Raw genomic sequence first — 24,018 nt, forward strand, 5'->3', positions numbered from 1 at the left:
CTCAAAAGATTACCCACGGCCATGGAAATAGATGAGTTGTTATTCAATCACGTTTTTCATCACTACGTCCTTCCCAAAGACATTGTCTCAGACTGTGGACCCCAGTTCATTTCAAGGGTTTGGAAGGCCTTCTTTAAACTCCTAGATGTGACCGTAAGTCTATCATCGGGCAACCTCCTTTGAGATCGATAAGCAAATCAATCTAGTATCCTTCCAATTGAAATGACCTGCTCACAACCGTATTCATCCAGTGTCCCATGTCTCTCACCTCAAACCTTATCACTCACCAACACTGTCAACACTGCATTGGCTCCCTATTAAACATCGTATAAATGTTTAAATATTGCTGATTACTTACAAAGCACTAAATGGTTTAGCTCCGCAGTACTTGAGCGAGCTCTTAAAGGGTTAGTTCACCCAAAAATGAAAATTCTGTCAGTAATTACTCACCCTCATGTTGTTCCAACCCCGTAAGACCTTCGTTCATCTTCGGAACACAAATTAAGATATTTTTGATTAAATCTGAGAGCTGGCTCACTCCTCCATAGGCTTCTAAGACACTATAACTTGCTGGCCCAGAAAATGTATTAAAGACATCGTTAATATAGTCCAAGTGACTCCAGTGGCTCAATCTTAAGTTTATAAAGCGACGAGAATACTTTTTGTGCGCAAAAACAAACAAAAATAACGACTTTATTCCACTTTTCATTTCCTTCTCTCTGGGCCTCGAGTCTTTTCACGTAGTGTTTAAGCGTAGTGCACGTCACCACGTATCACACACATGACCAGCGTCGCCCAATAGTGAGCCTGCGTGGTGACGTACAACACAGACGCGCTACGCTAAAACACTATGCTGCGTCTCCGATCAACACAAGAAGAACTTTCAGCATTTTTAAAAGAATCGGGTGAGTCAGTGATTCAGGGACCCATTCATTAAGACAGTCTTTGTTCCTTAATGAATCTTAATCGAATCGGTTGAATCAATCAGTCAATAGTTCCCTTTAAGGCACTTACTTGCCACAAGCTAATGATGGTTATAGTTTCATATATAAAGTATAATTACATTTTTACCAACATTTTAAATAGCTATTTTCAATATAATTAAAATATAATAACATTGTGTTGTGTAAATGCGTTAACGATGCGTCTAAGCTTCATTAAACGGTCTGTATATTAGCCCGTAGCTCGTCTGTAAGGGCAGGTGGTTCAGTGTCCCACCAAAATATTCATTTAAAACATAGACCTCTAATAAACTGAATCAATATTAAATTGTAAATGTGTTCAGCATTCTAGAACAAGTTTTGTTTTGGGGATTTTAAGCTGTAAAGTGAGCAGGATATATTAAAATTTAGAGCATGGCTTTGGCAGGCTTGTACCAGGCATGAGACGGGGCAGCCGGTGCCTGAACCCTGAGTTACTGATCTCATCTGAAGTCTAATCACTGACCTAAAGGGTGTTTTGTTATTAATTCACTTAAATACTGTGGTTTTGTTTAATGTGCTACTGACCATGTAATACTGTTGTGAAAATCAGATTTTCTGAAAAATGAAAACGTGAGCAGGAATTTATTAATTACAGTGCGATTATACACTCACAGACATCAACAATCGGCAAATAAAATTCAACAATGGTGACATGCTTCATGCCGGCATACAAAACTGCTTCATTGCTCCCAGCATGCATTGCGGCACAAATAATTTATGCAGCTTAATTCTTTTACTATTTGTATTTGAATATTTTTTAATTGTCACCATTGATGAGGTTTGTTTGATGAGTGTTGATGTCTGTGTGTCTCAACTATTAAAGAGGTTGTGTCAAAGGCTGAATTTGTTTACTACTTTTTCCTTCATTAATACTTCGACTCCAGGATTTTTGAAGTCAGTCATGAAAGTACAGAAAAAGCAGATTTTTAAACCACATTAATGCCGTCATTTGACTGCCATTAAACAGACATGTGGAGCTGCCTCTTCATCCATCTCTTTATTCATCAATGCAGAATCATTTTCTGAAAACACCCGCAGTTGCTGAAAGAGAAATAAACTAAGAAAATCAAGGGTCAACTAAACCCAAAGCAAACACTGATCACCAAGACTCTAACAAAACATTATCAACAATTAAACCTCTTAATCAACTTTTGATTAAAACAATGTTAGTGATTCTGCTGTGATGTTTCAGGAACATTGTACTAACCTTTAAATTACATTCTATTCACATTAAAGAAACTGGACATTTTATGTTCTTGGAATGTTAATGTTCCTAGAATGTTTTTTGTTAATAAAAATTAAGTTTCCCTTGTATTCCTGATGAACCCCTTTTATATGATGATGATGAAGACACAATATGATGCATTAAGTCACTGATTGTGATTGATAATTGATGAATCTTCACAATGAGTTGATTTTATATATGATTGTGCTTTGAATAGTTTGTTGTCTATGCCTGATGAAGGTCATTGGACCGAAATGTTGCGGCAAATAAAACAATTTTGATACTTTTGCAAATATTGATAGTGTGCCGGACATTCTTTTGTTTTTAAGAATGTTTCAGGATCATCATAGTAACCTTTTTTTTAAAACGTTCCTTTAACATGAATAAAACTGGATATTTTAACATTTCCATAACCAAAACAGAATGTTAGGAAAACAAAAATCTGTTGTGAGATTTATTAAGTCCTTATTGTTCCTCTGTACATTTTTTTTTTCACAGCATGCTGAGTTGAGTCCCCACAATCAAAATAATGTGACTGTGTAAAGTGTATTCATTAAAAGCATGTGCACAATGAATTTGTTTTGATGTCATAGGCTAATATTACCTTTGTGGGCTTTTTGGGAACAGCACCTATGGGTTAAGGGAGTCATTCCTTAAAAAAACAATTTGACAGAAGAGTTCCATTGATGTTAATTAGCCTATGTTTAGAGGTTGTTGTTGTTTGTTTGTTTGTTTGTTTGTTTGTTTGTTTGTTTGTTTGTTTTTTTAGCTCAATATAATTTTTTCTTTTATTATTGTTATTAAAAATACACACACACACACACACACACACACACACACACACACACACACACACACACACACACACATATATATATATATTCAATCGTTCTATCGCATCTATCAGTCTGTCCTGAACTAGGTACAGAATACTGCTATTAAATGTGAAGAAAATATTGGCGGTTCAGCACCGGATACTATATAATAACTTTTGATTTGACTTCGTGCCTCAGGAAAAAGACGCCATTTTGGCAAAGGACTTTTAAGTTGAAAACACACACTTTCAGGTCGAAGAGCTTCCGGTTTACATCACGACAAAAGTCTGTCGTGGCTGTTTTCATTTGTTGGAGGTAATCGGTGTTACGGTTGCTGAGCTCAAACAAAATCAACATGCCTCGAGTTTATATCGGAAGGTTGAGTTATCATGTCCGCGAAAAAGATATCCAGAGGTTTTTCGGTGGCTATGGGAAGCTCCTGGAGGTGGATCTGAAAAACGGGTGAGTTCATTCATCGTGACACGAGGGAGGTAACGGTAGATCCAGCGTGCACTGATATTAAATAAATCCATAGTTCAAATTATATGGTTGGTTTCCAGCTGCAACTGTTAAGTTCAAGGTCTAAACATTGAGTTGTTACATATAACAGGAGAACTAAACTGAAGGGCCAGTTGATGTTACCAATATGAGTTTGTTTATTTGCAGTCGTTGATTAAACAATTTCGCATTATCAGTGACTGCAAATAAACAGACCGATATTCGTGTTGGCTGTACATGTTTGTGTCGCAAGAGTATTGGGCTGATAGTCTCGCCACGTTTACACGCTTCAAGCGCCTCCATTTTCTCGGCCTAGACTCAGAGTGAAATGAGCGCCAGAGATGCAGTCAATGAACGGTGCGCTGTGTTTGTGTATCTCATTATCACCGCGTGTAACATTCTCACACACACACACACACACACACGTTTTGTTTCTTGAGAGAGCCAGTATATTGTTATTTGATTTAATCTTCTTCCGGGTAATTTTTGGTGACTATTTTCCTCATATAGCGCTTTTCTGGCTGTCCATCTTTCTAGCAATGCCTACCAACTAGTTTTGGACATGCTAGCTAATTGATAACATCCTAACAACCACCCAGAAAACCTGCTAAGTCTGTCTGTTTGATAGACTGCATGGCATTAAACTTGTAATTTATAAAAAAAAAACTTTGATCTGGAACCCTTAATTTTAAGATTTTTAAATTACTTCAGACTTTCTAAGCCAGGCTTTCTCAAGCCAACATCAACCCTTTTTTTTTTTTACTTTTTTTTGTATAGTCGGTCTGGTTGTAATTACAGTCAAACACATTGATTGTGCAATAAAGTAGATTTTTTGCACTCAGTGTTAATTTAGTTAATTTATGGCCTGTTTTCCCAAATACGGCTTAGGCCTAGATTAAGTCAGGATTAGGCCTTAGTTCAATTAGGACTTTTAAGTAGCTTTTATAAACGTGCCTTTAAAAAACATAGCCTAACTGCTGTGCATCTTGAGACAAAACTATGGCACTGACATATTTTAAGATATGCCAGTGCAAGCTGCTTTGTTAAAACGGCTCAAACATGTATTTTAGCCTGCGACTAGGCTTAAGCTTTGTGAATACAGGGGTTAATGAATTAGACTTGATCAAGATGGTGATTATTCTCCATTGGGTTCAACAGCATTCAGGAGGGCTTTTCACACGTGAAATGGTTAACCCTGGGTCATTGTAAACCCTGGGTTAACAATCCTGCTTCATGTTTCACACTGCTCGTAATTAACCCAGAGTTAACAATTAATCCTGGGTGTTCATTAGCTGGCGTTTCACACTATGCATTCCTAAACCCTGGGTTTACGTCCTTGTCTGCATATTTGTGGTGTGATGATTGGATGAACATTGCGTGAACACAGCGGCCAATCACAGACATCTATGTTGAGCGGGTGAACGCAATGGCCAGTCACAGACATCTATGTTGAGCGTGTGAACGCAATGGCCAGTCACAGACATCTATGTTGAGCGTGTGAACGCAATGGCCAATCACAGACATAGCCTATATGTTGAGCACGTGAACACAATGGCCAATCACAGACATCTATGTTGAGCATGTGAAAACAATGGCCAATCACAGACATGTATGTTGAGCACGTGAGCACGATGGCCAATCACAGACATGTACAGTGCGTGCAGAATTATTTGCCGCATTGATTTTCTGATGATATTTTTTTTCTAGGCACATATTACCAGTTCCAAACCACATTAATCTTAACAACTATTAATTTTGTATTTAATCATTTATAAGTGATATTTAATTGTTCATGAAGGCTGGAAATGAAAAACGCCTTATATTCAGGTGTGCAGAATTATTAGGCTCGTTTTCTTTTACAGATTAAAATAAGTCAAAGAGATTTAATTTATATTTAACTTAACTAAAATAACTTTTTTTATTATTATTTCAAATCACTATTTTTATTATCAGCGTCTTTTATAAAATATACAAAAAGTTTCAACATTGCGATTCTATCTGTACACAGTAGTTATAGGTCTCTTTCACAGACGTATTCACATTTAAACTCGATGCACTTAAAAAACGTATTCAATGCATTACTTCTATATAGATTTATGTTAAGTTGCTCAAGCAAGTGGCAAAACATTTAAACACGTAGGCCTTATGTTAAAGGATTAGTTCACCTCAAAATGAACATTTCCTGACAATTTACCCAAGATGTTCATGTCTTTCTTTCTTCAGTGGAAAAGAAATGAAGTTTTTTGAGGAAACATTTCAGGGTTTTTCTCCACACAATGGACTTCAATGGCAACCAAGATGTTGAAGTCCAAATCAATACAGTTTCTAAGGGCTCTGCACGATCCCAGCTGAGGAATAGGGTCTTATCTAGTGAAACGATCGGTCATGCATTGCTTGTTAGCCTTGGGCCTAATCAGGTCTGTCTTCATAGGTATGGCTTTGTAGAGTTTGAAGACACCCGTGATGCAGATGATGCCGTCTATGAGCTGAACGGTAAAGAGCTGTGTGGAGAGCGGGTCATGGTGGAGCACGCCAGAGGTCCTCGCCGAGACCGCGACAGCTATGGTGGAGGTGGAGGAGGAGGCGGCGGCGGAGGTGGCGGCGGCGGCGGGGGTTATTATGGTGGCGGTGGCGGCAGTGGTGGAGGAGGAGGAGGAGGAGGTAGAGGAGAAGGACGCAGCAGTAAGTACAATAACATCAGTTATGTTGTGTCTTATTGCAGAGAGTGCTTGGTTTTACATTTCTGGAAACCAGATGCTTCTAAGAGGATGTTAAGTGTAAGCATTAAGCAAGAATATATCAGAAAACTTGCTTGCATGTAATTTTTTAATTTAACAAGCAATTACTAATTTCTGTATTTGCATTTATATCAAACATCATGCTGTCAATATCAACTGCTATTATTAAGCTAATGTTTTCTTTCCCCTCCTTTCTTTACGTTTTTTAGTAGGGCTGGGCGATATGGCCAAACAAATCATATCTTTCACGTTATTTCACATCTTGCCCAATGTTGCCCTACAAACAATGTTCACATTGAAGGCTATGAAAACAAATATAGTGAACGCAACTAGCTATGCTATGTGCACAAAAAAAGGGCTAAAATCACGTTACATTCTATTGTAACATTACAATAAAAAAAGTGTTTTAAAGCAGAAATTAGAATCACAAAATTAAAAATTAAACTAAATAAAACCAAAGCACAGACTAAATGTTAACTGGTAATTATTACACGGCTCTGTGGACTCTGATTGGTCAATGGCGCCATCCAGCGGTGTGTTATTCCCAGATAACAACCGCTCAAAACAGAAAACGCAGGCTCATCCGGGTCACTGAAGTCAGCAGCGCTATACTATACGCTCGCTAGGAACGTTTTTTCTTCGTGGAAGTTTTGTGTTTGGTGAGCCAATAAAATATGAACAATATTTTGTGTACAGTTATTTAATTATGCCACCCAGTATCGTGGACTCGCTCTCTCGTAGGCCTGTCACGATAACAAATTTTGCTGGACGATAAATTGTCCAAGAAATTATCGCAATAAACGATAATATTGTCGTTCTGAGACCATTTTCATTTAATATAATTATAATGGCATAATAATGCAGGTACACCTTTTCAACGATCTATAAACTTTTATTTCTAAAGAATAGTAAACATTGAAAACGGAAAACATTTTAAATATCCCAAAAAATGAACATAACAAACAACAATGAAAGCAATGGACTCTTAGTGTCTGTTAACAAAATAAATGTCTGTTAATAAATAAAATGGATGTAAACAAAATTGCACTTCAAAAAATATTAAACATTAGGCTTTAGACATTAGGCATAAATAGTGATACATTCCATAACAGGCAAAACTGACAGTTAGGACCTTTATAAACAAATTTAAAAAAGCCTCAACAAGCCATATCGCACAATTTTGCACTGTTACTCCTGTTACTTTGTCCTCGTGTCACTTTGTCAAGTGATTGTGTACTGTCGGGAAGACGGAGACGCACTTTATTTCGTGTGTATGATACGCACTGAAAATACTTGGTTAGGATTAGGGGTGAGGAGTGCGTGCGTATTACACGCCATAAAGAGCGTATCATATGCACGCAAAAACTATTTTTGGCGTATAAATGGCACGAGAAATAACATTCGTGGTATAGATACGCATTTTCTTGTGATCGGGCTCGCTGTCGCAACTCACAACTAGCGTCTTCTCTCTCTCCCGGCAGTCGCCGCAAACAGTCCCGCCGGCGCTTTCCCACACAAAGACCATGTGACTGACAAGCGCCACGGCGCCGCCTCCCCACACAAAGACCATGCAACTGACAATGGGTTCACTCCTCCTATACGCTAAAGAACCGAGCGAGAGTGGTCATCCAGTCTCTTTGGTAGAGAGAGAGAGAGAGACGAGGAAAACAAACAAGCATGCAAATAATATTATCGCGGCCGGAAAAATGATCGAGCTCATTTTTTTTTTTCGTGCGATTAATTGACTTATCGACTATCGCGACAGGCCTACTCTCTCGTTTCATTCAAACGCAGCGGCGGCCATTTTGTGACTATTGTTTTGTACACTATTTGATTGAGATACAAAAAGGTACGATTTTAAAAGTTTAATTTAAAATCATTATATCTTATCCTCATAATTATTTATGTGGTGAAATGCTGTGTAATAAGTGGTGTGACTGTATACCGTATCCCTTAATGGTCCGTCTAGTTTGAACTCGCCGCTGCAACTGCTCTCTCCGCGGAAGCTTTGCGTTTAAAGACCTAATAAAATATTTAATCTCTAAAGATCAACATTTCATGTCTAACACCGTGTCCGCACTAGACGCGACGCGACTGTGAGACGCCACAACTTCGATCAAAAATCACAGCCAATCAGAACAGCGTGTGGGCGGAGTCTCGCGGCAAGTGCACAACACTAGAGTAATTTTGACGGCACTCGCAAGAAAATGGATAAGTAGCTACATAATCAAATTCAAAGTCACATTACACGCTTTTAACATTAAATAAAGCACATAAACAGCACCTGATGATAATCATCGCCACACTTTGTGTTTGTTGTTCCAGCGCGACGTCGCAGAAAAATAGAAACCGTTTCTAAATTAGAATCGTCGCTTGTCGCCGTCGCGCCTGGTTAGGACAAACACTCTGATTGACATGGAAAGATGCCTTTTATCGCGTGTAATTAGGACACGGTGTAATGATTCACTTATGTGGCAAGTAGCCGTGTAATAAGCGGGATAATGTACATCCAGCCGGTTGTTATCTCAGAATAACTCCCTTCAGGCCCCTCATGCCCTCCGCTTCACGTCAGGAGCCTCATCACCCTGTCGGGGTTATTCTCAGAGTACATTATCCCTAACGAGTAACGCATTCTCATCTGAGGTTAGTAATTATATTAGTCTGCATGCGTTTAATCATGTTCTATTACTGACCTCATAAAAACAAGTGCATTGGGTGAGCAAACATTTTTGTGAGAGAATTTTAATTTCTTTTTTAAAGCGTATAAAAATGCCCCCCTTAAAGTCAATGTATAAGTGTTAGTTTTTTCCCTTTTTTTTGTTTTACCGTGGTATCGAGTAGGGGTGTGACGAGATCTCGTGTTACGAGATCTCGCGAGATTAAAACGCGACGAGATTTCTCGTCGAGGTAAAACTTTGTCTCGTGAGTTGTTGTGATGTCAGTGTGATGGAGCGTGAGGATGAAATTAGTAGCCTATTGAAGATGCCCCTGCCACTTTTAAATCATTTGTGTGCCGAGCCAATCACACACACACTCCGCGCGCACACACACACTCACTGTCCCTCGCTCACTCACTCGCGCGCGAACACACACACACACGCTCACTGGCGAGCGCACACACGCACACTCACTGTTGCTCGCACTCTCACTCACTCACGCACACTCACTCTCGCACACACTCAACCCGTCGTGGAGGACCGTTAAAGTTAAACATGCTAGTCTTTCTGTCATGATGTCCTGGAGCATCGCAGACGCGTAGGTTGTCGCCCACTATGACACACTATTCGAAATAAAACGATCGAATCTTGCGTCCCGACGCCCGTTGTCCTTTACGAATCTCCACGAAACGGATCGTGCCAAAATCGCGCTAAAATAGTGTAATCTAAACCAGGCAGGTAATAAACATTTGACCTATCGCGCAAAGAACCTATTAAAGCACTAAGACATGGGAACAGTATAACTGTTAGCTAACATTCACATATCGACATCGCAATATTAAACAATGTTATCGCACATCGCAGCTTTTCCTCATATCGTGCAGCCCTAGTTAGCTACTGCCCAAAGGTCTCAAATGCTGCCAGAAATCGTCGACATGCTTATATTCTTGAAAAAGAACATGACCAAAATCTTAGTCTGTTCTGTGTAGTTAATTTTATCTCTTTTTCATGCTTGAAAAAAAAAAAATGTTTCTGTTTGAACTTGTAGTTTTGAGCGAGCAGTACTTTGATTATGGATACACACTTACTGTTTGCATTTAAAGTGTTATTTCAGTTATTTATATTTATTTTATTTATACTGTTTTATTTTTCTTTATGTTCGATTTGTGGAAAGGAGTTAGATTTCTCATGTGAAATCGTACAGGGGAGAAGCCAGACAGTAGAGTTTATTGCAAAACATTTTGCAGTGTTTGCATGTCCTTTACTGCATAGAATTCATTAAAATATAAGTAAAATAACATTCATTACAAGTTGATTTCAAAATGAACCTAAATTGTTTTGCATTTTGTGATTTTCAGTTGAATAAAAGACTATTTTCCATTCATATTTCATCATTGAGGATTTCTTAAAAATTGTGTAAAAATCTCGTCTTGTCTCGTTCTCGTGAACCCAATCTCGTGTCTCGTCTCGTCTCGTGGAGTAAGCGTCTCGTCACACCCCTAGTATCGAGTATCGTGTGCTTTTGGTGGCATCGGTATCGACTACTATTTTTGGCATCTTGACATCTCTAGTCATAATCATGCCGCTCATCTTCTATGGCCTGTTTGGCGGCGCTCACTCACTGAAGTCTGTGATGGAGAGCGGCGACTCGCTTGTCCTCTCCTGACAGCTAAATGGAAATATTTGCATGACCTTGCATGATTTGCAAAATCACATATTAAAAGCCGCAAGTATCTGTCAGAGCGTCTGACGGGGCAAGCAGTGTTAAACTATACACACGTTAACTATATATTACAAGTTGTTTTGAAACCTTTGATATAAAGCATGTCTTTAGGACAAATCTGATGATTCACTTTCAGCAGCAGCAGCAGTTCGCTCTGTATATCAATATAAACCTCATCCTACATCGCTTATAAAAAAAAAATATTGAAATATCGTACGAACTCGATATACCACCCAGCCCTAACTTTTAGTGAAGAAACCCAAACCAGCTTCACACAGCTTTCTTGATTCCATATGTTCTCGTTATCATGTTGATGTAATGCTAATGAAATGTCATCTTTAGCCCTTTCATATCAGGGCAAGTCATTGCCAGTACTTTCTCAAAGACTGTACTTTGATTGAATTATTCAAATTAGGGGTGTAACAATATACCGTGTCACAATATATCGCAATACGAAAATGCAACATGTATCGTGGAGCGTGACGGTATGTATTGTGTATAGTTCACCCAAAATAAAAATTACTGTGTGAGAAATTCAAGTTTTCAGAGTTTTAGTGTCAGTATTACACTACTTTATATAATGTTAAATATAATGCAGTGAGGGAATATTTGTGGGTCCTGATAAAGCCAAATATCTTGTTACCAGTAAAAGTGGCCTACATTATTTTAAATATATCTAGCCAGTGAAAGAGTGCAAGCACATTCGTCTGAAATAGGCACCAAGTCCAAGCCTATTCATTTACACACCCAATGTAATACCAAATTTAGTATTGCAATAATATCGTATCATGAGTTCAGAATCGTGACATGAGGGTATCGTTACACCCCTAGTTCAGATACTTGTTATATAAAACATGTTACACTTTTTATTTTATTAGAGGGTGTTTTACACCAGTGCTTCTCAAGCCTCATCTTCAGTCCCCCCCCCACTGCCTCCCTCATCGTACGCACCCAGTTCAAGTCTTGCAGTCTCTACTAATGAGCTGGTGATTGGAGTCAGGTGTGTTCGATTAGGGGACACATCCATAAATGTGATGTGGGACAGGCTTGAGAAGCACTGCTTTATACAATGGTGTGTTTTCCCCCCATATACCATTTATTCTTTCTTCTTGCCTTTTTTAAGCTTGTGTTCTAGCCCAGTGGAAAGTAACCATCAACGTCCATGTTAAAGTTTAATTTGATTTCCAATTTGATTTCCACAATAACAAAGTCCTTGATGTTTCAATTTGAAAGAGTCCAGTGGGGGCTGAGGCTGAGTCCAAGTGTCGTTGTGGCTAAGATGACTACCTGACCGGTTTGGCCTTGGCCTCTTCACCTTACAATGTGTGTGTGACCTTTGCCCCTTGATGCTTTGGCTGACCTAACCGGAAGCCAAGATGACAGCAGCCTTTTGCCAATAGACCAGGGGTGATGGTGAGGAATGCCACTAGTTATTGCTATGTTGTCCATATGGAAAGCCTCTAGCCAAAATGTAATAGAAATACCTGAAATGGAGACATTGTACGGGCAAGATGTTCATGCGAGGATTTGTGAGCCTAATTATTAGACATTTAAATGTATCATGCTGCCTATCAAAATTATCATTTTTGCCCTGAACGACCTGGGAACGATTGTCTTGTTGTCAGTCTTATCAGCTTCTCTCTTATCCAAATAGTAAAGCCTTTTCTGGGAGGCAACAAACTGCTCTTGAGTCTGAACAGGTTGGCAATAAGCAACAGAGGGCAAATATGACTTGTATCCTCTCATAGGTTCTAATGTTAATTCAGTGGCGTCCATCTTTCCTTGATTTCTCTGTCATAAAAGGATGTCCCCTTCCCTTTTCTCCTGTAGGTGGTTACAGCAGCAGGAGTCGCACCGGTAGGGACAAGTACGGTCCTCCTGTTCGCACCGAGCACCGGCTCATTGTGGAGAATCTCTCCAGTCGCTGCAGTTGGCAAGACCTTAAGGTAACGCTGGTGAAGATATACACGCATTAATGCTGACCGCATTCCTGTTCGCATTTTTTCGATTCTCACACCATTGCATACAAAGGGATCAATTACACTTAATGGCAACCGGTTTGAAATAACTTGCTTCTGTGATCTGATGTGGCATCATATTACAGAATGAGGCAGAAATTAAAGGTCCCATTGCATGAAAATTTCACTTTGAGGTTTTTTTAACCTTAATATGAGGTTTCCCCTAGCCTGCCTATGGTCCCCCAGTGGCTATACGTTTCGATAGGTGTAAACCAAGCCCTGGGTATTTTTGAGAAAATGAAAGCTCAGACGGGCGAATCTAGAAATCTTCCCTTTATGTCGTCATAAGGGGGAAGGTCACCTCCCCTTTCTCTTCTTTGCCTTGGCCCGCCCATGAGAAAATGATCTGCGCGAGCGCGATATTGGTTTTTCCTCGAGAGACATCATGGCTTGCAAACGAGTGAAGCATGGCAGTTGCTCAGTGTTTAGATGTACAAATGAACACAAAAGTATTTTTTTTTTAGCTCCTTCATCCGAGCCTCTGAAGAACCAGTGGGTTATGTCAATTTCTGGTGAGTAATTGTTCAAGTTCAGACCGATAATCTTTCTCTCGTCAAAGATCGTTCAATACTGTTTATGCATCAGTAAATCAAGCCAGTGACTAAACGATCAACTTCACATCGTTTCTCTTAGTAGGATGAATATATATATATATACATACATACATACATACATACATACATACATACATACATACATACATACATACATACATACATACATACAGAAAGTGATAAAAGAACAATCCCTTTCCAATCGCCCAAGCTGTCAATCACACAGCGCAAGTTTATCTGGACACTTGCCAAAACTCGTTATGAAATCAATGACGCTGTTACGCTGCACAACGAAGCTCTTACTGTACTTACCTCATGTTTGCATTGGTGAAATCATTAGTGAGACTGCAGAAACTGCGTTGCAATGATAAGATCTTCATTCACGTGATCAAAAGGCTGTCATCTGCTCAGTGCTCATCACTGCAACCTTTTATGTGATGGTAATAGATCTAAATACTTAAACTTCTCACGATTCGTTAATCCCGATAGCTGTAATAGTAAAAACGTACAATAGCTGTAATAGTAAAAGTTCCACGAGAGAGTTCCACATGTAATGCTAGATATTTCATATGCAAGCATGTCAGCCAATCACAGCAGTGGGCGTTTACACTGAAGTCTTACAGCAGCCTTCAAATCAGAGGCTAAAATCAGGCTAGGAAATATGCCTTTTATTTCTAAATTATAACAAGTTTTGATCTAAAAAAACATACTAACATTATAAGGGCACACCAGGAAACATTCTAAAATAATAAAATAATCCATGCAATGGGACCTTTAATTTATCTTATAGTATTCTGTACTGTGGTCATGACTACGTCGATTGGCATTGCATTATAAATATACATTATCCTTATGAAAATACCCGACATAGATTGAAGAACACAGATTTTTCATAGTCAAGCATGTACTTTTGCAGTCACAAGCTATGTTGTGCACAGAGGTGAAGGTTGTGTTCCCTTTGCAGGACTTCATGCGCCAGGCGGGTGAGGTGACCTATGCAGACGCACACAAGGAGCGCGCCAACGAGGGAGTCATTGAGTTTCGCTCCATCTCGGACATGCAGAGAGCGCTGGACAAGCTGGATGGAACGGACATCAACGGCAGGAAGATTCGTCTGGTTGAAGACAAGCCGCGGCGTCGGCGCTCATACTCCGGGAGCCGCTCTCGGTGAGTGCTAATCAAGTTTAACCACCAATTATTTGATTTTTAATATTCAAGACACTTTAAAGCTTTGCTAGGATTGGGAAATCATCTTGCTGGGCACTAGGAGTGAAACGATACCCTCATGTCACGGTTCGATACATCAGCACGATACTGAACCCACAATACCATATTATTGCGATACTCCAAGACGTATGATAAAAGTTTAACAAAAAATGTTGATTTAAAATACAACATTTTGTGGCTGTAAATGAACAGGCTTGGACTTGATCTTGGAAACCCAAAGCTCAGGACAATAGAGACACCAGAATAACAATATGATTCTGAAGCTGAAAATACAGGATTATTTTAGATAATCTGTCACTGACTAGATATATTTAAAATAATGTAGGCCACTTTTTACTGGTAACATTTGACATTATCAGGACCCACAAATATTCCCCCATTTCATCATTACACAACCGTATATAAATGTTGAATATAATGTATAATGTAGTACTGACACTAAAACTAAATTTTTTAACTATACACAATACATACTGTCACTCTCCACGATACATATTGTTGCATTTTTGTATTGCGATATATTGTGACACCCCTACTGGGCACTTTTCACCTCTGGTGTACCACAAGGTTCTAGCTTGGGCCATCATTTATTGCTGGTTATTACTTTAAAGTTGACCTATTTTGCAAAGTTCACTTGTTGGACATAAGTGTATCCGCAGTGCGTACACAACCACCCTATTATGATACAAATCCATTCACTCCGTTTGTAATGTTCCCCATAAATCAGAAAGTGTCTCTAAATGAGACATTCAGGAATGCATGTGTTGTGATGTCACGGTAGAACAGGCCCCGCCCACACAGCCCTATTAGCATAGCTCCTCCCCTGATTGAGCTGCACACAGTCCGCCATGTTTGACTCCTCGCCGGAGCATTCAAGTACATTCAAGGTCAAGAGCAGTGAGTGATCATGTGTTTCTCTTTTGTTGTTTGATTCACATTAACAGCGTAGACAGCAGCAGGTACTGTACAGTACAGGTCAAAAGTTTGGAAACATTACGATTTTTTTTTATATTTTTGAAAAGTCTCTAATGCTTATCACGGCTGCGTTTATTTGATCAAAAATACAGAAAAAAAAAAAACAGTAATATTGTGAAATATTATTACAACTTAAAATAGTTTTCTATTTGAATATACTTTACAAAATAATTTATTCCTGTGATCAAAGCTGAATTTTCAGCATCATTACTCCAGTCTTCAGTGTCACATGTGACATCCAGTCTATCACATGATCCTTTAGAAATCATTCTAATATTCAGAGTGTTGGACACAGTTCTGCTGCCTAATATATTTGATGAATAAAAGGTTAAAAGAACTGCATTTATTCAAAATAAAAAAATATTTTCTAATATAAATCTTCTTTACTATCACTTTTTTTATCAATTAAACACATCCATGCTGAATAAAAGTATTGATTTTTTTTTTTTTTTTTTTTATTACTGCCCTGTAGTGTATATTGTTGTTACAAAAGATTTATTTAGAAAAAAAATGCTTTTTTTTTAATACTTTTTACTCAAAGTATCCTAAAAAAGTATCACAGGTTATGAAAACATATTAAGCAGCAGAAACTGTTTCCAACTTTGATAATGAATCCTCATATTAGAGTGATTTCTAAAGGATCATGTGATAGACTGGAGTAATGATGCTGAAAATTCAGCTTTGCATCACAGAAATAAATGATCGTTTGTTATAAATTGAAAACCAATTATTTTAAATTGTAATAATATCACAATATTACTTTTCTGTATTTTTGATCAAATAAATGCAGGCTTGATGAGCAGAAGAAACTTCTTTCAAAAACATTAAAAATAGTAATGTTTCCAAACTTTTGACCTGTACTGTATATCAGGCCGCTCTCACTTTAACACACTGGTCTAATGTACACATACGACGACTTCCTTTTTAATGGCTTTTTTCTCTCCCATCTTATATTCACTGGACAAACAGTCCTGCCTCATACTGAATGCTGCTAAGATAAGAGCCGCAGTATTTACACTTACAGTTGACTCTGCATATAATGCTGGGATAGGAGTGTGTTAAACTATTCTTTTCTTTTTCCCGCAGGTCTCGTAGCCGGCGTCGTTCTCGTAGTAGGAGTCGGCGTAGCAGCCGTTCTCGGAGCAACTCGAGATCTCGCTCAAGGTAGGAATAGATAATGACATTGATTTGAATGTGAGTAGTTGTTTGGTTTTCCTTTCCCTTTCCCTTTCCCTTCAGCTTCTGATTGTCTTTTGTAGGTCTCGCTCTCGCCGACGCCGCTCCCGCTCCAGGTCCCGTTCCAAGTCAGGACACAAGTCTCGCTCCAAGTCTCCGTCGAGCAAGTCTCGCTCACGCAACCGTAAATCTCGTTCTCGCTCCCGCACGCACAAATCCCGCAGTCGATCAACCAGTCGCAAGTCTCGCTCCCACTCAGACGAGCGCAAGTCCCGGTCTAAGAGCACTTCTAAAGTGAAGTCGGATCGTGGGCGGTCCCAGGAGAAGCCGGTCAGCAAGAAGTCCCGGAGCAGATCTGCTTCTCCTGTGGAGAATGGCGATGGGGGGCGTCCCAAGTCCAAGTCCAAGTCTGCTTCCCGCTCTCCAACACCTCAGGCTGGGAAGTCTCCAGACAGGCATTCACGCTCCCGCTCAAAGTCTGGCTCGCGCTCCAAATCCCGATCCCGATCCCGATCCCGCTCCAGATCCAAGTCCCAAGACTAGTTTTAAGTGCCGTCTGAATTTTTTTTCTTTTTTTTTTTTTTTCTCTCTCCTCTTTAGGAGTTCAGTTTTCCGGGATAGTTTTCTAATGGTAATGATGGGATCCAGGTCCAAGTTATTGCATTAGTTTTAACTTACCCATCTTCAACAGAGTGAATCATAACTTCGATATTTTATATACGTACCAATGGCATGAGAATAATTAATTGATTTAATTTAGTGTGCTGCATGTCAATCTTTTTATAAACCATGATCCTCTGTGCCGTGTCTGGGAAAGGCCTCTCTCTCGGCAGTGGAACGACGGGCCGCTGCGTCCTGTGGCTTAGGAAGTGCTAACTATTATCTGAAAAGTCAAGGTTTCCTTTTCTTCATTTAATTAATTGAAAACTGTCTGATTTTGTTTTATTAAAATTTACAATCTATTTCACTGTTGGTGGGTTTTTTTTTTTATGCCGTTTTTTACCAAAACTCAGTGTGAAGGGCATTTTAATTGGTGAATAGGGAAGTCCACAACTACAATGATAATGACACAGATGAACAATATCATTGCAATCATTCCAGATTTGTTTTTCCCAGCTGATGAATGATAAAAACATTGACAGCCAATCAGAATCCAGCATTAAGCTTTAAAAAACTCAAGTCTTTAAAGCAAAATATGACAAAACTGTCACTTATAAGAGACATCATTGGTGTGGAGTCTAATGTAGTTATAGTTCTACTTCTTGTTGTGAACGGCCCTCAGGTGTTCACCGTCTGCAGTGAAGACTCCTGGTGTTAGAGTAGATCATGGCGGCTGGTGACCCCTCTTCACTGCTGAAGCCTGAGCTCCGTCTGTCTAGAGTTAGTGGTGCACTAGTCGGTCCCTAATCCAGTCGATCTGATTGGCTGTTCAGCTTTGCAAAGCAGTGCATGAGAACGAAAATATCAAAATATTAGATATCAGCAGCAAAATTTCACAATTCTCAATACCACATCAATACCACAATAGAATATCTGACAAATGGAAATTTTATTTTAAAAAAAGTCCTTATTTACTGAAGACAAGTGAATGGTTAATACAATAAAAAAAATTATAATAATAATAAAAAAAAAAGTCTACAATAAAATGAAAATGGTGCGGCTTCTAAAATGTCAAATGTCTAAAATATTATTTGGAAAACATTTAGTTTTTGCTATTTAGTTTCCTGCTCATTATTTATCAGGGAAGCTTTAAAAAACAAAAAGTATTTAAAATGGTTAGTAGTTAGACATTAGTACCTTGTGTCGAGACTTCTGGCCTCATCCGCTTCCAGGTAATTTAGCTGTACGACAGTCCGTAATGCGTGTTATTGCAAACTTGTTTCTCATATTTAGGGCCCAAGCCCTGGAAGGTGAGCAGGCCTAATGTTTTTCTAAGGATTAGTATTTTTGTTCAAGGTTTCAGGGGCTTTTGGGGCCTTTAACATTTTCAAAAACTGTTTATTGATCGTAGGCCTCATTGATCTGATCCGAGTATAAAGTTCATCTCTGTGAAAAAGAAAGCCTGTAATATTCAAAATAGTTTGTGTTCATGAATGTGTGTGAGCACGAGTGTGGCTGTATCCACACATGCACAGGTCCGAGGCCTTTATCTTTGTAAGCACACATGTATATATTGTATGTGAACATGATGAACGTGAACATGATGAACATGCTCCTGAACATTTAATGTTTCTCTTATTTTTGATCTTATTTTTGATTTTCAATGGATGGTCATTTTTGAGCAATATAAGCTCAGATCAATCAGTCAGTTTAAAAAATAAATACAAAACCTAATTGAAAGAGAACAAGATGGCAAAAAGATTAAATTTGATATTTGGTGGTAATACCATAACAAGAGATTTATAGGCTAGTTTTTGTAGGCCGGTCATTTTTGACTGAAAAGTGTGACTTTGTTCCATTTTGTAAAAGATAAAAGCATTTCAAAACAACTTTCCTGGTTAAACATTAAAGTCCGCTAGTGTGATAAACTGCACATTTTTCCATATTTTGTTGTATATTGACAGATTTATCCTCAAATAATGCTTTTTTTTCACTCAAAAACGGAGGTGCATGAGCTCAGATCAGTGAGGCCTACGATCAATCTGTCCAAAACTGTGCTAACCGAAAGAAATCAAGTTGGCAAAAAGATTGAATCCAATATTTGGTGATAATAATGAGAGATTTATTAGCAGTTTTTTGTAGGCTGGTCATTTGTGATTCTCAAATTTTGGGGGAAGTAGTTATACCCTGGGTGAGTAAAGTCAGTAGTTTTAGTCCAATGCGATAATGTTAACTAGCATTTTCGGGGAAAAGAAAATCCCCTCCGGGTCAAAATGGCTCAAACACAACATGAGGGTAAAGACAAAACCTACTGTTTAAGTGAACACTCACTAAGCCAGGCATTTTTTGTGTGTATTTTGACCGTTTAGGCCTGATTTGAGACCGTTTGATAAAAAAAAAAAAAAAGAATTGCTTGTGCAGCTGAGGATGGACGGACAATTATGATTAATATGAAGAATTTACAAACATTTAGCTTGAGAATACCTTGAAAAGGGGAAATTAGCTGGATATAATATATATATATATATATATATATATATATATATGAAAATATTTAATATACACTGATAAGCCACAACATTAAAACCACTGACAGATGAAGCGAATAACATTGATTATATCGGTACAATGGCAACTGACTGACAGACAGACTTCTGAGGCAGCGTAACGGTTTAATGATCTACAGCAAAACAGAAAGAGGTTTGGTGAAAACTAAGCAAATATATAATTACTACTATAGGAATATCTCGCTAGAAATGACACCAAAAATGGTCAAAAAAGTTTTTGGGTCAAAAGTGAACATTTACACACAAACTGACCATCTAATGCAACTTTCAGACTCCATCTTTATTTTTTTACCTCACCTGTCACAGAATGGAAAGCACAGGATTGTGCCAAAATTCCTAAATATTTTTCAATCTCTCGATCCATATTCAACCCTATTTTTTTTCCTCCCTCAGTGGTTTGATCAGACCTTTTACATAGCATGGTAAAACACCCAGAATAAATATTGACAACTTGACCATAGAGTATAATCAGGGGGGCTTTAAGCTACCGAATTCTGGCACACTATAGACACCTGTCCCAGATGTTTGGAAGCCACTTCATCTCCTCATGGCTTAAAATAAACGTTTATGAACTAAAGAAAATGTCCCCACAGATTTTTTTTTTTATAAATGGGATGATAATCTAGTTCCACAGAGTCGTTTACGTCGCAGATCCCTCTTCCACTATGAAGAAACTTGTCAAATGGAAAGCTTTAATGGGTGTTAAATAGGGCTGTGTATCAAATATCACAATATGGATCAATTTGGAATTTAAATTTCTTTTGAGCAGAGTTAAGTAACAGTAATCTGTTTATTGAATAACCAGTGCCATAAGTTGTGATAGTTTCAGTTATCACATAAATTAAATAAAAGCTTAGAATGGCTGTTCCTTCTGCTTTGAAAGTCTCTGCCTCAACTGAAATGACAATTATCGTGACACTGAAGGTTCGTCGTTTTGCTGAAGTACTTAACTTTTGCAGTTCTTGCATGACTCATATCTAATGAGTAACTTTGAGTATGATTCTACTAGAGTAAAATTCTCCCATATTTTTTATTTTACTTTTGTCAGCGGTGGCAAAATCCGCTTATCCATTTGAGTCTTGCGCTGCTGCTCGTTGCTAAAAATTGGCACGACAGAATTGATAAGCGCATCGTCAGGAGTTCATGAGGTTGTATTGATATTCTGAGCACAGCCCTGGTGTACAGTAGTACATATGAAAGCGCTATATAAATGGCTCATTAGTGGTTATGATTTTCACCAGGAATTCTTCGGTTAAACAAATTGTAACAAACTAATGGCTTCAAAAGCACAACCTTGAGCTTTCACTAGCGGTCTTTAAAAGGTTGAAAACTCCCTATGGAGAAAGACATTAACTTCTGGAACCCAATGGTTGCATGCTATATGGGACTTGAATTGTACAGTAGGACTATCAGTTTCACCACAAATGGCAGAATGAGGCACTTTCTCCAAGTCAAAAGCAGTTAAACCAGACATGAAGCAAAATGACAAGTCAGATACAATCAAGGATTGATTTGTCAGTTTTATTGAGAAACGGTCTTTTGCCCTTGAACTATTACAGGACCAAGTGAGGCCTTGCCTTCCCACTGAATGCCTAGAGAGAATAAAAAGCCAAGTTAGAGTACTTGAACCAAAAGATACCTTAGAAAGACCAAAAGCTACCAACCTCCATAGGGAGAAGCAGCAAATTCACCATCCGGACCACATGTTGAGTCACAGCAACCACAAACTTGGTCATTACCATCAGCAGCAAACCACCTGCAATAAAACAAAGACATGGAACCTCCAGCATGAGAAAGTTCAAGGTAAAATAAAAAAAAAATTAAAAAAAAAAGTACCCATTGGCAAAGGAACAGGATTTGCGCTGAGCGTCACTGGGTGCAGAAGCAATAGTTGCCTTCAGAATACACGTTATGTAGATCTGCGAGGAGTGACAGGTAAGACACAAAACCGAAGCAGACGGGAGGAGAAGTCAAATTAACTCAATATTCATAGTACATACAGAAGGACTGTTGCCCTCCTGGAACATAAATGCCTCCAGCTGGAACTGGATCTTGTCAACCTGGGACCGAGGCATGAAGTGGGAGCTGGAAGCTGTAGTTTTGGCATCCACAAAGCACCTGACGACAAATCACAACGAGCAACTCATGAATGTCAACTGCAGAGCATCAAGCAACTAGACTTTACCCATGACTCTGTGACAAAGTGGTTACAAAAAGCAATTTAAACAGTCCTACCGCATCAAGGGCCATGACCTTACCCATAATTCTCAATGAAGGAATATCTCGGAAGAGAGTTCACATCAGGTACTTGAGTGGCCACACAGCGGTCCACAAACACACGCAGAGGCACATGATTGTACTGCTTCACAGATGCCTCGATGTTAATAACACCACCCAGGAAATAGATGTATGAAGGCCTCTGATAGGACCAGTCATCTACACACAAAAAACATTTCAGGCACAGCCACAAAAACAAGGGTAAAGGTTCATTTTGTTGAAAAAAACCTGTACCAACCCATCATGATCTTCAGAGAGAAAAGCAAGACTTCTTGACCTGCCTCTGTTGAGGCATAAGGGACCCATGTTGGCCTCAAGGCATCACTGCTTACATTTTGGAGCCTGCAGTTCATGAAAGTACCCATTAAATGGTCTTCCAGTCTCATGAGAAAGTGCAGAAAGTCACAAAGATCACTTACCTTTGATAATGGCATTGAACACCAACAATTGCACCATCAGCCCGGGTAATCGGAGTACCTGCAAGCGCCTCAGGGGTGTAGGTAAGAGAGAAGGTGTAGATAAGCTCATCCTCGTTCATCTGTAAAAAGATTGTGGTTACCAAGAGGGTCATCCTAAAGACTTTACATACACCAAGATAGTGCACTCATATTGCTATGAATGGGAGAAGGTGCACTTTGCAATATGGTGGAATTCCTAAAGAGCAAAATCACCAATTAGTAAATTCTTCACATCAACACAGATGCCCTCAGAAGCTCCGGTGTTGCCAGAGATCAATGTTTTGGAGACATGCACTTAGGATTGAACATGCATATTGACTATTCCAGGGTAAAAACTAGCTTTAACTATTAAGGCACAAGATTTGTTTCTTATTTCTTAAGCTCCTTTCATACCATTTATGGGATGGTTTACATCAGATGTTGGTTTGAAGGGTTACTTAAGGCAAGTAGCTCTAAAATTCAGGATTTACCCATTCAAACAGATAGAACTTGGTCTTAGCTGCCCTGGCATTGTAAAACCAAGTGAACGGACTTTACTTGAAGGTTCTCTGCCACAACAAATAACCCATTAAGATATATGAGTTCTTACCATCAGCACACTGTTGCAGTCCTGTAATTCATACTCAAAGATAAGCACTCTTGACACAGGATCCTGACCAACAACAGGACATCCACCTAAAGACAGACCCGTTGGCTGGATCAACTGACCATTGCTGTAAAGGTCCTGCTGGACCTCTACAAGAACCCGGTTCTCGCCACATTGAACCGCTACGCTGCTGGGAGTCACAGGTTGCCTCAACTGGAAGTCCACCGCCAACTCACTCTGCACCTCAGGAGCAATGGGAAACCTCCAATCCAAAGGTTTCACTGGACCCTGCAACAGCTGCTTCTCCTGAAGGCCAAAAGGATCTTGTGCAAGGCTTTTGGAGACGGGACCCAAAGGACTCTGAAACTCAGAAGCCACTAGCAAAGGGTTCCAGAGCCCTAGAGGAGAAAGGGAAGGACTTCTGGAAGCTGGATCTAATTTTGGCCCCATGCTTCTTGGACTATGAGCGGACCTCAAACTTCCCAAGACATCAGGCAGATCAAATGTAACAATCACAACCACCACTAAGACAACTTTCAGGAACACCATCCTAACAAACCTTGTCACAAGCACCACAACACACACCAGTGCTTGGCTTTGCCATTTTGTACAGCTTTGAGTTAAGGTGGCTCCACCCCTTTTATCTTAATTGATTATCCTAGATTCTTCTCTGGACCTGTAAAGTGTATGCATCTTGGGGACGCACCACTTAACCACACTTGACGTCTTTGTTCTTGACCACTTGTCTACTTGCATGACCTACAGGGCTTTCCTGTAGCTCAAACAGTAGAGCATTGGCGCTAGCGGCCAAGATCATGGGTTTGATTCCCAGGGAAAGCAAGAACTGACAAAAATGTAAAAATGTGTACCTTGAATGCAATGTAAGTCGCTTTGGATAAAAGCATCTGCCAAATGCATAAATGTAAATGTGCAGTATTTCC

The 24,018-nt window shown here is 39.1% G+C and overlaps 2 protein-coding genes across 2 annotated transcripts; one reads left to right on the forward strand and one right to left on the reverse strand.

Moving 5' to 3' along the window:
* The first annotated feature begins 3,219 nt into the window (after positions 1-3,219).
* Positions 3,220-17,551, forward strand: srsf6a (serine and arginine rich splicing factor 6a). Its single transcript, XM_084429127.1, has 6 exons — positions 3,220-3,485; positions 5,953-6,203; positions 12,470-12,585; positions 14,176-14,378; positions 16,500-16,577; positions 16,673-17,551. Exons 1-6 carry the CDS (start codon positions 3,379-3,381, stop codon positions 17,130-17,132), a joined length of 1,215 nt encoding a protein of 404 aa, XP_084285253.1. The 5' UTR covers positions 3,220-3,378; the 3' UTR covers positions 17,133-17,551.
* A 3,679-nt stretch (positions 17,552-21,230) lies between these two features.
* Positions 21,231-23,685, reverse strand: LOC311302952 (zona pellucida sperm-binding protein 3-like). The gene is made up of 8 exons (XM_084429121.1): positions 23,081-23,685; positions 22,453-22,571; positions 22,272-22,375; positions 22,015-22,192; positions 21,757-21,874; positions 21,593-21,675; positions 21,421-21,512; positions 21,231-21,348 (listed from the first exon to the last, which is right to left on the reverse strand). Exons 1-8 carry the CDS (start codon positions 23,624-23,626, stop codon positions 21,278-21,280), a joined length of 1,311 nt encoding a protein of 436 aa, XP_084285247.1. The 5' UTR covers positions 23,627-23,685; the 3' UTR covers positions 21,231-21,277.
* Between the last annotated feature and the right edge of the window lie 333 nt (positions 23,686-24,018).

The sequence above is a fragment of the Rutilus rutilus genome (genome assembly GCF_951802725.1).
Source record: "Rutilus rutilus genome assembly, chromosome: 13".
Taxonomy (NCBI): Eukaryota; Metazoa; Chordata; class Actinopteri; order Cypriniformes; family Leuciscidae; genus Rutilus; species Rutilus rutilus.

Coding starts and splice junctions, on each gene's coding strand:
- srsf6a (XM_084429127.1), top strand. CDS start 3,379: ATGCCTCGAGTTTATATCGGAAGGTTGAGTTATCATGTCCGCGAAAAA. Junction 3,486..5,952: donor GAGGTGGATCTGAAAAACGG/GTGAGTTCATTC, acceptor CTGTCTTCATAG/GTATGGCTTTGTAGAGTTTG. Junction 14,379..16,499: donor TACTCCGGGAGCCGCTCTCG/GTGAGTGCTAAT, acceptor TTTTTCCCGCAG/GTCTCGTAGCCGGCGTCGTT.
- LOC311302952 (XM_084429121.1), bottom strand. CDS start 23,626: ATGGTGTTCCTGAAAGTTGTCTTAGTGGTGGTTGTGATTGTTACATTT. Junction 22,193..22,271: donor CTCTCTGAAGATCATGATGG/GTTGGTACAGGT, acceptor TTTTGTGTGTAG/ATGACTGGTCCTATCAGAGG. Junction 21,875..22,014: donor TCCTTCATTGAGAATTATGG/GTAAGGTCATGG, acceptor ATTTGTCGTCAG/GTGCTTTGTGGATGCCAAAA.